Here is a 15,422-nt window from a genome sequence, read left to right on the forward strand (position 1 = left end):
TCATGACCTCACAGGAGGAGACTGATTGCATTGTCATCATTGCCCTCCAACAAGTTGAAAACCCAACTTTGAAAGCCACATTTCTCACCTCAAATACATTTATACACACTTCTTTCAATTATCTTTCAGGAGACACTGCAGCGATAACCGTGGAACTTCAGAAGATCCACCCCGCCATCGACATCATCGGCGGAAAAACCATGACACAGCGACAGCACCTCCTGTTGTCCAAGAAAGTCAGGATCGTAGGAATTACTATCTCGATTTGGCCGGGATTGAAAATAACAATACAGAAATGCAAAGCGCGACTGCTCCGTCAGCTATTTTAAACTCTCATGGTGAAAAACCTGATACGAATAAAACACGTCACCATAAGGAGAAACACCGCTCACGCTCATACGATACTGGAACCGGGCAGCAGGACCGAAATATGCCAACGGAACATTATATGAAAATCTTGGAGGAGAGTCAAGAGCATGGACGATCGAGGTCACATGACCCGCAATTAGCAGACCCTGCAAGGTCAAGGACTCAAAAAACGGCTGCGACACCGAAAGTGCCAAAATTACGGCCAGTTAGTTTGCCGCCGCATGTTCATGAGATGAGCTCGCCTCATCATAGTCGGCGCCACCGGCACCGTGAAAAAGATCGCACCATGGCGATGGCGCAGGTTGCGGAGTGGTTAGAACGCGAGGACCTCTGGGGAGCTAAGGATGCATTAAGTACGACATGTGTCAACGAGTCTGTGATTGTTCAACGTCATGAACACCACCATGTTCATGAACACCACCATCACCACCACTACCACCACTACCATGAGACGTGAAGCCAAACGTTCATGTTACAACACCACCACCACCACTATCACCACTACCATGAGACGTGAAGCCGAACGTTCATGTTACAACACCACCACCACCACTACCACCACTACCATGAGACGTGAAGCCAAACGTTCATGTTACAACACCACCACCACCACTACCACCACTACCATGAGACGTGAAGCCGAACGTTCATGTTACAACACCACCACCACAACTACCACCGCTACCATGAGACGTGAAGCCAAACGTTCATGTTACAACACCACCACCACCACTACCACCACTACCATGAGACGTGAAGCCGAACGTTCATGTTACAACACCACCACCACCACTACCACCGCTACCATGAGACGTGAAGCCAAACGTTCATGTTACAACACCACCATCACCACAACCACCACTACCATGAGACGTGAAGCCGAACGTTCATGTTACAACACCACCACCACCACTACCACCGCTACCATGAGACGTGAAGCCAAACGTTGATCTTACAACACCACCATCACCACAACCACCACTACCACCACTACCATGAGACGTGAAGCCAAACGTTGATCTTACAACACCACTACCACCACCACCACCACCACCACTACCACCACTACCATGAGACGTGAAGCCAAACGTTGATCTTACAACTCCACCATCACCACAACCACCACTACCATGAGACGTGAAGCCAAACGTTCATGTTACAACACCACCACCACCACCACCACCACCACCACTACCACCACTACCACCACTACCATGAGAGGTGAAGCCAAATGTTCATGTTACAACACCACCACCACCACCACCACCACCACTACCATGAGACGTGAAGCCAAATGTTCATGTTACAACACCACCACCACCACCACCACTACCATGAGACGTGAAGCCAAACGTTCATGTTACAACACCACCACCACCACCACCACCACCACCACTACCATGAGACGTGAAGCCAAATGTTCATGTTACAACACCACTACCACCACCACCACTACCATGAGACGTGAAGCCAAATGTTCATGTTACAACACCACCACCACCACCACCACTACCATGAGACATGAAGCCAAACGTTCATGTTACAACACCACCACCACCACCACCACCACCACCACCACTACCATGAGACGTGAAGCCAAATGTTCATGTTACAACACCACCACCACCACCACCATCACCACCACCACCACCACTACCATGAGACGTGAAGCCAAATGTTCATGTTACAACACCACCACCACCACCACCATCACCACCACCACCACCACTACCATGAGACGTGAAGCCAAATGTTCATGTTACAACACCACCACCACCACCACCACCACCACCACCACTACCATGAGACGTGAAGCCAAACACTCATGTTACAACACCACCACCACCACTACCACCACTACCATGAGACGTGAAGCCGAACATTCATGTTACAACACCACCACCACCACCACAACCATCACTACCACCACTATGTTACAACACCACCACCACTACCACCACTACCATGAGACGTGAAGCCGAACGTTCATGTTATAACTCTATAAGACCTGAAGGCAAGATGAAAATGATTTGAGAAAAAAGTTTTTGCCACTAAAAAGCTTGCTATCCACATTTTGTGCGAGATGTTATTTTAGAGTTATGTGGAAAAAACTTCTTGAAACATTCTACCAATTGAAAATCTAGAAATAATGAATCTCCTGGTAATTAATTGTATTGACATAGGGTGACATGGATGTGGTCATATGCTTGTGATTCATCACTATTTCTTCAAAGGATTAATTTGACTAATTGGTAAAGATAATTGGAGAAAGTGATGAATTGGGTTTAAAAATAACAGTAAAACATTATATCATCCATTCACGTTTTCTGAAGATTCTTCAGGTCTTACACGGTAAATGAACTGGTGTGAAAGTGTTATATGGACAAAACAAAGGTACGATGAGTGCTTGCACTAGATTTTGTCTATGGCCAAATGAAACAAAAATTCATGATTAATTGGTGTTTTTATTTTGACTGAAATTGATGTTTGTAAAACTTAAAGTAAAAGACATTACAGATGACGATAGAAGAATGATAGATTCCAGGAAAGAGGATGGTGAGTTGTAACATCTTTCGAGAATGGTTCCTGTCTGAAGCGGAAGAGCTAGTTGTGTTTAGAACATTTGACAGTTTGGATGGAGGATGAACTGTGGAATTGTACAGTTATATGAAAGAAAGAGACTTTCAGTTATGGGATTTAAGATTGAACACACTCGATGGCTACTGAGTTGAGACTTTCTACGCAAAACAATCATTTTATGGTGCTCCACTACAACACGGGTAATATAGAGTTGAAACACTTTGGCTGATTTTTGAAAAACAACACATTGCCTTTCCACTGAGTAAAATTTGTTTTTACAAAACAAATTCTTAGACGTAACGTCTTTCCCAGTGTTAAGTCCACCATTATGTTGTAAAAGTCATGTATACTGTCACCATTTACAAAGTAAGCATGAAGCAATGCCTACAATGCCTACTTGCTTTCGACTTTGTACCAAAATTGACCTTGAAGTTGTCTTTTAGATTCTGCCCTACCATAATGTTGTCAACAAAATCATCTCTGCAGTAAGTGCTTGGCTCTTTCCTTAAAGGAGGACTATAGGCAGGTGCAGGGGGGTTAAAATGGGCCGTCTGCGGGTGACTAATATATACAGTAAGTGCACCGAGTCATGTTAGATTCAGTACTAAATATATTCCTCGTACAAGCGTGAATAGTTTCGATGTACAGTGAGATGGGAGAGATCCCTATTGGCGACTTGTGTTACTTTATCTTGCCTACTCAGTTGCTGCCTAATAGGGTCCCTTTAAGCATGTGGTGCGAAGCTGGTGAATTCAATATTTTCTTGGGAGCATTTCACCAAAAAAATTCAGTTTTCATGAATCGGTCAAAGTGATTTTTGGCGAACATGCATGTTACAATCCAACACAATCAAGTTCGGAATAAATGTAAAGATCTAGAATTTGGTACTTTTTCATGTTATTTCTGCAGTCATTTTGTACATAAGATGATACTATAACAATCTAATGTATATGTAGCCAAATATGGACATAATATATCTTATTGTACAGTTAGTGGGATTTATGACATCTAGACCCTGCCTTCCAACTCATTAATGTTAATGAGCTCTAACTGAGGGTTGAGATAGTTGGAAGGGGTCACTGCAAGATCCCAGTAACCAATATTACAGTCATTTGGGCAAAATCGTATTCAGTTCAAAAAAAGGATAATAATACTTTTGTGTCTGCCGCTGTGAGGTGCGAGTTGCGAGCAGGAGGTTAGGGTCTAGGTCGAGTAGGCAATTTAGTTCATGTTATGTAACGTGGGACTCTTGTTCATGTTATGTAACGTGGGACTCATGTTCATGTTATGTAACGTGGGACTCTTGTTCATGTTATGTAACGTGGGACTCTTGTTCATGTTATGTAACGTGGGACACTTGTTCATGTTATGTAACGTGGGACTCTTGTTCATGTTATGTAACGTGGGACACTTGTTCATGTTATGTAACGAGGGACTTTTCATGTTATGTTACATGGGACTGTGTGGATGACGCCCTGTTTTGAGGGCAATGTTTAATACTGAATGTTCTTATACATGTATATTCAGAATCACTAAGTTTTTGGTAAGAATCTCATAGCTGGACTTAAGTAGTATTTTTCTTAGGGGATCTCAAGGGGCCAGTACTTCTGTGTGTGCTTTGTTCCCCATTTAGAATTGTGGTTTAGAACCCATTGTGCAGTTGTGACAAATTGGCACAGTGACAGATTGGCTGTGTATCTCCTTCAGCCAAGCACTGGACCGCAGTTTTTCTTCAAATGAAAGGGTTTTGTTTGAAGTGAGAAGAAAAATCAAAAACTTTGTAACAAGAAGTCTTTTGATGTGTGTAAAATTGTTAAAAATTCATTATTTGTAATGTGTAAATGGTGGAGTGGGGATAAAAAGACCCTTTTCCAATTTCATTTGATGTCATGAAGTTTTGAGGGTATCTGAGCTAAGAAGTGTCTGGGACTCTCAAAATATAGAGAAAAAAGGTGAAGGGGACACTTTCAACTGGCAATACCTTTTGAAGTTTAGAGAGCCTTCATCTTGACATACAAGGCTCTAAGATTGAGAAGTCCCTTCAGAGATGAACTGACATTTTCAACGTTTTGTAATTCAGTATCATAAGAATAATAAACAATACAATAAACGATGTCACTGCAAAAATTGCGGACTTCATAATTTATGCAAGTCGTCTGAGAGACGTCGTCACTTTTGATAATATTGATCATGAGACTTGGTATAGCGCTAAATCCAACTGGTTTCAGTCGCGCAAAGCGCTTCACATTATTACCCCTAGCTATATTGGCCAGTACATTCATGATTCAAGCTCTACTCTCTGGGAGTATCGCAGGTCCGAGTTGAAGCTATACAGCACTCAGGACTAACATTCATAGTTTGCCATCTCTGCCAGCTAGGTACCCATTTACTCCTGGGCGGAAAGCAGCAAGTGGGGTAAAGTGCCTTGCTCAAGGACACAAACACGGAACAGCGGTGACCCTTCCGAGAATCGAACCCACATTCTGTGATTACGAATTCCGTGATTTCGCGCAGTGACATTATTAATTGTATTGTTTATTATCATAAAATGTATGATATCAAATTACAAAAAACATGGAAACTTGGTTAGGTCTGCCTGTTGTTAAGGTTGGGATTTATTAGGGTTAGATGATGATTCTTGAACGTTGGGGTGTAATTTTATCCTTGGAAATTAGTAGGTAATGAATCCGTGTTCATTCGAATTGTGTTATGAATATTGCCTTGTTTATAATTTGTATATATGATAGATATATAGGGTAAAATGGAATGCATTTTTAAACTCCCATCTTTCAGACCAAAACACTGTAGAATCTTTTATTTTGTCAGGTTTTTCTCGTGTTTTGCTTTCTACCGTAGAACCTCTCTATTAAGGACACCCTCGGGACTGTCAAATACTGTCCCTAATAGAGAGGTGTCCTGATTACAGAGGTCAATTTGAATGGAAACACCCAATTTGGGACAAAAACTAGTGTCCTTAATAGAGAGGGTGTCCTTAATAGAGAGGTGTCCGCTATGAGAGGTTCTACTGTACTCCTTTATTTGTGGCCTGTGAATCAGCACCACAGTTGGCAGTAGTTTGAATGAAATTTCCAGCTTTTATATCCAAGACGCATGTGCATACCATGTTTAATGAGGTACTCATTCATGTGCATGCATATCCAGAAACAAACTCTAGAAATTTTGTTCCTACCTCGGCCAATGTGGCCCTGATCTCAACAGAGTATCAGTCATTACAACAGTTAAAAGTTTGGGGTTGTAACAGAAAACACTTTAGATGATATCATGTTTTGAGGTTTTATTTTCACGACTTGGACAATAATAAAACCCATGCTAAGATAGGCAATTTTGCAGTATTTCAGTCATTGGTACATTTTTGAGGTTGCATATTTATTGGTCAGCTCCATGATTGTATCTCTTGTAGCAAGGGATTTAGAATTAATCTGTTGCTGATTTATAAAAACCTTTGCTGAGAGAAAGGTTATAAGATTTGACATATGGGGGGGGGGGGGGGAATGAAATATTGCCACCAAACATTCATCTAAAAGGCCTCGGTCAGAGAAGATGTATGAAGTGGAAAGTATGTGCAGCCTGGTTTTGGTCACAGCAGTCCTTTTTGTTGCAGCCAAGGATGGCTGGGTTTAAAAATTGATGGCGAATGTTCACTTTGAACCATTTAAGAATTGAAATTAATACCTCGGTATAAGGTCCTTGGCTGTCTTATAAAGACTGCTGGGGTAGACATCAAATTACGTCCAAAACATTTCGGCTGGCGCCTTGGATTCGGTCTACATTTTGGTCCAACCTGGTGTCCTAAAGTAGAAAACCAAGGACCCTCAGCAAGGCATAACATACATGTATAATTCCTTTGACCAGACATGTCAATGTGATGAGGATTGCCAATAACCGAAAAAAGATTGGACCACCTAGCTTCTGTCCACAGTTCCAGTTCATACAAACTTGTATTGTATAGTGCTGCCATCTAGGATCCAGTGGTCGAATTACTAGTTGATATACCCAATTCGCATGAACGACAGCATAAATGATCACTGTTTAGCAAAACAACATGAAAGCAGACATTGGTCTTTTGAGAAAAAGACAGCCAAAACAGTAGTTTACAGTCATTTGGCCCTGTCTGCCTGTTTCAGAGAGAGTAAATCTTTAGACTATAGTATTACAACGAATTTGACAATCATGTATCCGTTACGTCAATATCTTGTTATTCTGGTGTGCATTTATGAGTTAACTTATGTCCTATTCAGAAGTAACATCATCTGTCACGTAAAACATTCGCACAACACTAGATTCTGTGCTTCGACTGCGGGACTTTGCATGAGATTTTGGTTTGAAAGCCAAACCCTTGAGATGTGTGTCACACCTTCCTCGAAAAACTTGCACGCAGCAGGGGTGTTAATTTTTACCAGTGCTGTACACCTGTGATGGTATGAAAAAGTATCATTGCAGAATAGATCATGAATATCCATTTCTCTGTCGTGACAAATGTACATTGTTGAATATCTTGATCATACTTTTAAAAATAGTTAAAACACTTTACCTGACACTTGTAATTTATTCCATGTTATGGCAAAGATTTATGCTTTCTGAAAAATAGTCTTTGAATTGTGAATTTGTTTCATATTTGGACTTCTTATTTGTTCGGTACTACATTCAGTTTAATTCCAAAATGGAAATTTTGAAAAATTAATGAAAATTGAAAATTGATGAATTTAAATGAATTAATGATCAGGATTGCAGTGATTGATCATCCACATGATAAACTGCAGTTAATGAACATGTTGATTAATGTAATTATTGTAATTATTTCTGATTCCTCAGCTCCGGTTTGTCCCTTTCATCCAGAGGTTGACTCTTTGTTAATAAAGTGATTATTGTAGAGATGCGGTTGTTTTCTGAGTGCTTATTTCTTAGCCTGGTCTGTTGTCTGGTCAGTGTGGCACCAGACTGGTCTCAACTTAGTCAGCTTAGGGAAGGAGTGTGTGCGATTCAACCCTGAACTCAAGTAGGAATGATGTCTCAACATAGTTAGCTTAGGTCAGTAGTGTGTGGGATTCAACACTGAACTCAAGTAGGAATGATGTCTCAACTTAGTCAGCTTAGGTCAGTAGTGTGTGCGATTCAACCCTGAACTCAAGTAGGAATGATGTCTCAACATAGTTAGCTTAGGTCAGTAGTGTGTGGGATTCAACACTGAACTCAAGTGGGAATGATGTCTCAACTTAGTCAGCTTAGGGAAGGAGTGTGTGCGATTCAACCCTGAACTCAAGTAGGAATGATGTCTCAACTTAGTTAGCTTAGGTCAGTAGTGTGTGGGATTCAACACTGAACTCAAGTAAGAATGATGTCTCAACTTAGTCAGCTTAGGTCATTAGTGTGTGGGATTCAACACTGAACTCAAGTAGGAATGATGTCTCAACTTAGTCAGCTTAGGTCATTAGTGTGTGCGATTCAACCCTGAACTCAAGTAGGAATGATGTCTCAAATTAGTCAGCCTAGGTCAGTAGTGTGTGGGATTCAACACTGAACTCAAGTAGTAATGATGTCTCGACTTAGTCAGTTTAGGTCAGTAGTGTGTGGGATTCAACACTGAACTCAAGTAATGATGTCTCAACTTAGTCAGCTTAGGTCAGTAGTGTGTGGGATTCAACACTGAACTCAAGAAGGTATGATGTCTCGACTTAGTCAGCTTAGGTCAGTAGTGTGTGGGATTCAACACTGAACTCAAGTAGGAATGATGTCTCAACTTAGTCAGCTTAGGTCAGTAGTGTGTGGGATTCAACACTGAACTCAAGTAGGAATGATGTCTCAACTTAGTCAGCTTAGGTCAGTAGTGTGTGGGATTCAACACTGAACTCAAGTAGGAATGATGTCTCGACTTAGTCAGCTTAGGGAAGGAGTGTGTGGGATTCAACACTGAACTCAAGTAGGAATGATGTCTCAACTTAGTCAGCTTAGGGAAGGAGTGTGTGGGATTCAACACTGAACTCAAGTAGGAATGATGTCTCAACTTAGTCAGCTTAGGGAAGGAGTGTGTGGGATTCAACACTGACCTCAAGTAGGAATGATGTCTCGACTTAGTCAGCTTAGGGAAGGAGTGTGTGGGATTCAACACTGAACTCAAGTAGGAATGATGTCTCAACTTAGTCAGCTTAGGGAAGGAGTGTGTGGGATTCAACACTGAACTCAAGTAGGAATGATGTCTCGACTTAGTCAGCTTAGGTCAGTAGTGTGTGGGATTCAACACTGAACTCAAGAAGGAATGATGTCTCGACTTAGTCAGCTTAGGTCAGTAGTGTGTGGGATTCAACACTGAACTCAAGTAGGAATGATGTCTCGACTTAGTCAGCTTAGGTCAGTAGTGTGTGGGATTCAACACCGAACTCAAGTAGGAATGATGTCTCGAATTAGTCAGCTTAGGTCAGTAGTGTGTGGGATTCAACACTGAACTCAAGTAGGAATGATGTCTCGACTTAGTCAGCTTAGGTCAGTAGTGTGTGCGATTCAACCCTGAACTCAAGTAGGAATGATGTCTCAACTTAGTCAGCTTAGGTCAGTAGTGTGTGGGATTCAACACTGAACTCAAGTAATGATGTCTCGACTTGGTCAGCTTAGGTCAGTAGTGTGTGGGATTCAACACTGAACTCAAGTAGGAATGATGTCTCAACTTAGTCAGCTTAGGTCAGTAGTGTGTGAGATTCAACACCGAACTCAAGTAGGAATGATGTCTCGACTTTGTCAGCTTAGGTCAGTAGTGTGTGGGATTCAACACTGAACTCAAGAAGGAATGATGTCTCAACTTAGTCAGCTTAGGTCAGTAGCGTGTGGGGTTCAACACTGAACTCAAGTAGGAATGATGTCTCAACTTAGTCAGCTTAGGTCAGTAGTGTGTGGGATTCAACACTGAACTCAAGTAGGAAGGATGTCTCGACTTGGTCAGCTTAGGTCAGTAGTGTGTGGGATTCAACACTGAACTCAAGTAGGAATGATGTCTAAACTTAGCTTAGGTCAGTAGTGTGTGGGATTCAACACTGAACATAAGTAGGAATGATGTCCTTTCTCTTTGGTTCAACGCTTTGATCTCGGACTGGAGGTGTTAGTGGTTTCCCCAAGTGCCGATGGGTCAGTCAGTGCTAAGACTGAAATCAGTCCGAGTACTGATTGGATGACTTTCAGTCCTGATGATGTCACAAGACTGAAATAAGTCCGAGTACTGATTGGATGACTTTCAGTCCTGATGATGTCATCTGTTGATATGGACTGAAATCAGTCCAGGCTGAATTGACTGATTTCAATCCTGATCATTTTGATGATGTCATCAGTCATTTAGATTGACATCAGTCCTGACACCCTGGACTGATTTCAATCTCCAATTTTCTGATTGAAATCAATCCTTAATAATGGACTCATATCAATACCATGTAACGTTAAGGGACGTAAGGTCGCCACCTTCACGATGTTGGGAACTAAACTCGCCATGTCATGGAAAGTAGAAATAACGTCACGGCGGAAGTGGCGAGTTTAGGTCCCGGCGTCGTGAAGGTGGTGACTTTACATCCCTCAACGTTACTCAGTCCAGTGGACAGTGATCATGATGGCATGAAACATGTATAAACATCAAACATAATGACATTTCACATGTTACAGTGCCAAAATGACCTGTGGGTGGAGCTGACACCAGGACCAAATGCAAGTTGGCTCGGCATAGGTTTTGGGCAAAATGACAGCACCACCTAAATGTTGTTTGGCGAGACATCTAATAAAGACAGTGAATCATCAATTTCTTCCACATACTGGGGCTCAGTCATCATATCGACCATTATGCCCTGGGCCTTTCAGCAAAGGAGGTGGAGTCCAGGCATGCTACCCACAGTTCTCACTTGGTGGGATCCTATATTGCCCCAGCCCAGACACAAGATAAAAGGAGCCTCGGTTTGAAGTTTCATTTAAGGGACTGTGAAGAGCAAGGAATTATTTGAGTTCCTTAAACTCATGCTGGTTAAGGGCTGGCTATATACAGACAGGTACAACCATTTTGGATAGAACCTGAAATCCTAAAGCAATTGGAACTCCTTCACAATGAAATGAATGTCAATAAAAAACCTGGGAGGCCGTTCTCTGAAAAACAAAGAATAGACTCCCACACTTGAAATTCACTTTGTTTGGAAAGATATTTAATTGCTTTAGATTTCAAGTTCTAGCCAAAATGGTGGTACCTATGGTCAACCCTTAATCCATAATACAAATCCTGGGTTCTCCCCGGCATCGAACCTGGGCCTTATTGCGTGCGGTAGCCTGTAGTGTTAACCACTTGGCTATGAGGTTGTTCAATTTCTATTCTGAAACAGCTGCAAGGGGAAAATTATTGAAAAAGCTTTCCAGGGTAGCTTTCCTCCCTACCACGTACCTAAAATAAAGAAAAATGCACTAACAAACTAAATGGTTTATTCTCATAGTAGGCCTACAGCATTACAAATCATTCAATGATCATGGTTAAGAAGTTTTTTGACTTCCATTGCACCCACAAAACCCCCCCCCCCCCCCCCCAGGGAGCATCCATTGCAATTAGAAGACACCCAAAATATATGAGACCCAGGTAGCATCGACACCATAAAAGATATAAATACCCACAGAGCTGAGATAACACCCTCAAAATATGGGTGCCCACGGAGCATCCATTGCATTGAGAAGACACCCACAAATTGAGTACCCAGTGAGTATCCACTGCATTGAGAAGACGCCCTCGAAATATGGGTATTCACGGAGCATCTATTGCATTGTGAGGACACCCATAAATTGAGTTGGGGGCCTACCCAGGGAGCATCCATTGCACATAAAAGAAAACACCTGAAGAAAAGAGTACTCGGGAGCATCTATTGCACTGAGATGACACCCTCAAAAGATGTAAGTACCCAGACAACACCCTCATAAGATATAAGTACCCAGGAAGTATCCATTACATTGAGACGACACCCTCGAAATAATGAGTATTCAACGAGCATCCATTGCATCGTGAAGACACCCATCAAATGAGTACCCAGGGAGCATCCATTGCATTGAGACGACACCCTCCGAATATCATCCTGGCAGCAGTTGCTTTCAATATACCCCGCCTCTCGATATTTCAAACGAGGTGGGATTATCCAAAACATGTGTCAGCATGTCCAAATATGGGTATTCAAGGAGCATACCCAGGGAGCATCTATTGCACTGACAAGACACCCACGAAGAACAGGTACCCAGAAGCATCCATTGCATTGGGAAGATGCCCAAAAAGATATAAGTATACCCGGGGGGGGGGGGGGGGCATCCATTGCACTGAGATGACACCTCAAAAAAATACGGGTGCCGAAGGAGTATATTGCATTGAGAAGACTCCCACAAATACAGGTATCAGGCACGCCACCCCCCCCCCCCCCGAATTTTTCGGTCATCAAAACATTTTTTTGGTCTCCAAATATGTTCGCCACATCGTTCAAATGCGCATTTAGGAATACAAAAATCCGTCTTTGGAAAACAAACAGAGAGGCTGGATCTGGCCCTGGGTACCCAGAAGCATCGATTGTATTGGGGAGACACCCACAAAATGTTGACACAGGAGTACCAATCACACGTATCAGACAACCTTTCAGGTTTTAGACACCCTACACCACGAAATTCTCCTCTTCTTATATGAATGGTATATTCTTATATTCTAGAGGTAATTTTTTTTAAAGTACTCATTTGTATTTTTCTTAAAAAGTATGCTTAGTAATCCTTATATTTTTTCCCCTGTAAAGCACCAGTACTCTTCCATTACCCATTAAAATATGGGATTCATAACTTTGTAATTAGGAATGTAATAGTTATCGTTTAGGGGTTATTCACATATGTCCAGAAATGGCGAAAATCACGTTATTTGAAGAATTTTTTTCTCACTCATTTAAAGTAGTAAAGTGCAAAAACCGAATCGATGGTCCATTATGGGGACCGACGAACTAAATAACTAGGCAAAAAAATCCGACTTATCTTTTGTTTCCATCGCGAACAGTCAACAACTACATGTACTTTTGATACGTCAGTTTAAATGAAACTTATGAGATTGATACACATTATTGAAAATCATGTAGATTTCTTAAAACTTGACCAATTGATGTAAATTCAACTTTTGTAATGAAGGGTACTATCTCCTCTTCAAGTTGATAGGATTTTGTTTGTAAAATGTCTTTAATGTTATTTAATAGAAACCAATGGACCGTGTTATACAGCAAAAACAGTTAATTTGGGGCTTGGAAAAAATCCAGTTGCCTCTATTCACAATATTTACCCCAAAAGTATGGAAACTGTTGCTATGATGGATCCAAAAATTGTTTCATGTTGTTCCAATTTTATTTTCCAGACTTATATTGGCATTTATGAACGCCAAAATAGGGGTAAAGTTAGCAGAGTGTTAACAATTTGATATTGTAAAAACTCATTTAATATCCTACACAGTATCTCTTGATATATTTTGGGTAGAGTAGATCTTGTAGAAAATAATGCTTTTTGTCGCGTTGACTTAAGACTTATATTGCCAAAGGTATTGCAGTTTTTGTAACCAAGCTGCAAAACATTACTTTAACTGGGAAAACTATGGTGACGTCATATAGGTAGGGTATTTCCCGAGGAACCCGGCTGTTCCAAGTAACGTTTGCCTCCTACGATTGGCATGCCAAGTAATACGATTTCGCTGAATTGATGCATTCTCGTCCCTCGAGAAATCATCCTATCTTCTTCGTATAGATATGCAGTGTGCAATTACTACCCGAAACGAGAATGGGGTTTTCCATAAACATAACCCATGTATTATTTATTATTCAGTTCGCCGCTGCATTGTCATTCAATTCATTCTGTTCTTTTGGTTAGGATGTGACTGTTCATAATGTCCGGATCTGTGTGGATGCTGACGGATTTTTGGAAGAGGTAGGTAGGCCGACTAATAGATACAGGAGACATGTGGACTTTTGGTGGTAGGTAGATGTTGTCTGGATAGAAAAGGTGTGGAATGATTGAAACGAACCTATTTGCCCAGGGCATAATCTTGGAAAACCGCTCTTCCACCTATTGCAATCTCTGGATGTTCTAGCGTGCATATGAACAAACACGATATGTCTATTTTAAACAGTTTTCAGAGTAATAATTTTAAACGGGTGCTCGGCTTACCGAAGCGATCACACCATAGCAAGCTTCTTAAGGCCATTTCTGTTAATCCTGTCTCCACTGTGTGTGATCCTCGATAGTAAGCTTTTACTCTTTAACCATATTTTTAAACGCCGGTGCCCGGCCAGTGCTGTTAATGCTGCTCTTTTGGCTGAATTTTTAGCTGGGCGGGGTTGTACTGTTGGCACACTGTTACACGATGTTTCTCAAAATGTGTCGCCTGTTGTTCTTGCGTTGTCGGACCGGCCCTGCTCGCTCGTGGCCTCTGTCGGCGAGGATGGCGTAGTTGACTCTCTTAGGTCTCTCCTCCTCGACGACAGATACTGCTCCTCGGGGTCGCGTGAGAGGGGGCTGGTCAAACTTTTGGTGCGAGCTACTTTTATATATCTGTTTAACTGTATCAACTGTATTGTTCTCCTGTTTTGAGGTTTTAAATAAATAAATAAATATCTTATCCTGATCCAATGAGGCCACATAAAAAAAATTGCTTGATTCTCATCAGCCGCCGGGTCAAAAGACAGCCTGGGAAAATTTATTTTGGCCATTTTGAAACGGTTTACTGTCGTTTCGCTACATTGCCAGTTCGCTACCAGTCGTTTCGCTACATGTGGCGGTCGTTTCGCTACATGGTAGGTCGTTTCGCTACATGGGTGGAGTCGTTTCGCTACATGATGGGTACGGTCGTTTCGCTACATGGAGGACGTTTCGCTACATGGGTGGAGTCGTTTCGCTACATGGATGTAGGTAATTTCGCTACATCGTAGGTCGTTTCGCTACATGGGTGGAGTCATTATTTTTTCAAGTTTGTGCTAAACTCCGGGCTAAATATTTGTTGTGAATTTAGGGAAAAAATGCTCGAGTATACTACAATCAAGATGTACAGACCGGGGGAGCTGGCGGTACGTACCCATAAGTCTTTGCGGTAGTCTCGCGCGTACCGGATATAACCCATCAAGCTTTTCTCCTTCAGAGAAATACTGCGTTGCGCTCAAGTGCCTTATAAGTGCCTGTGAACAAAATTAACGTTCGACCAATGAGAAAGCCACATTACCCTGCATACGAGGTTGGACGCGTGATCACTAAATGACAAGTAAAAATAGAATCAGACCACATGTTTCTATATGTCAGAATGCTGCCGGCAATGTAGAGAAACAGCCTGATACCTTTTGAAACAACCCTTTTCACGGCTTTTCACAGGCAACGTTTGTTTACCACGGCATAAAAGTAAAAATTTACAATCTTATTCAAGCAATTTACTTCAAGTTGTCCATGCCTTTCAATCA

The 15,422-nt window shown here is 41.7% G+C and overlaps 1 protein-coding gene across 1 annotated transcript in view; it reads left to right on the forward strand.

Annotated features, from left to right (window-relative positions):
* LOC135495781 (protein naked cuticle homolog 2-like) overlaps positions 1 to 7,835 on the forward strand; it is a 106,788-nt gene extending 98,953 nt beyond the window's left edge. The window contains exon 8 of the mRNA XM_064784700.1: positions 130 to 7,835. Within this exon, the coding sequence (XP_064640770.1) occupies positions 130 to 826 (697 nt within the window). The 3' untranslated portion in view covers positions 827 to 7,835. The remainder of the gene's footprint in view (positions 1 to 129) is intronic.
* The last annotated feature ends 7,587 nt before the right edge of the window (positions 7,836 to 15,422 follow it).

This window comes from Lineus longissimus, chromosome 11, assembly GCF_910592395.1.
Source record: "Lineus longissimus chromosome 11, tnLinLong1.2, whole genome shotgun sequence".
NCBI classification, from domain to species: Eukaryota; Metazoa; Nemertea; class Pilidiophora; order Heteronemertea; family Lineidae; genus Lineus; species Lineus longissimus.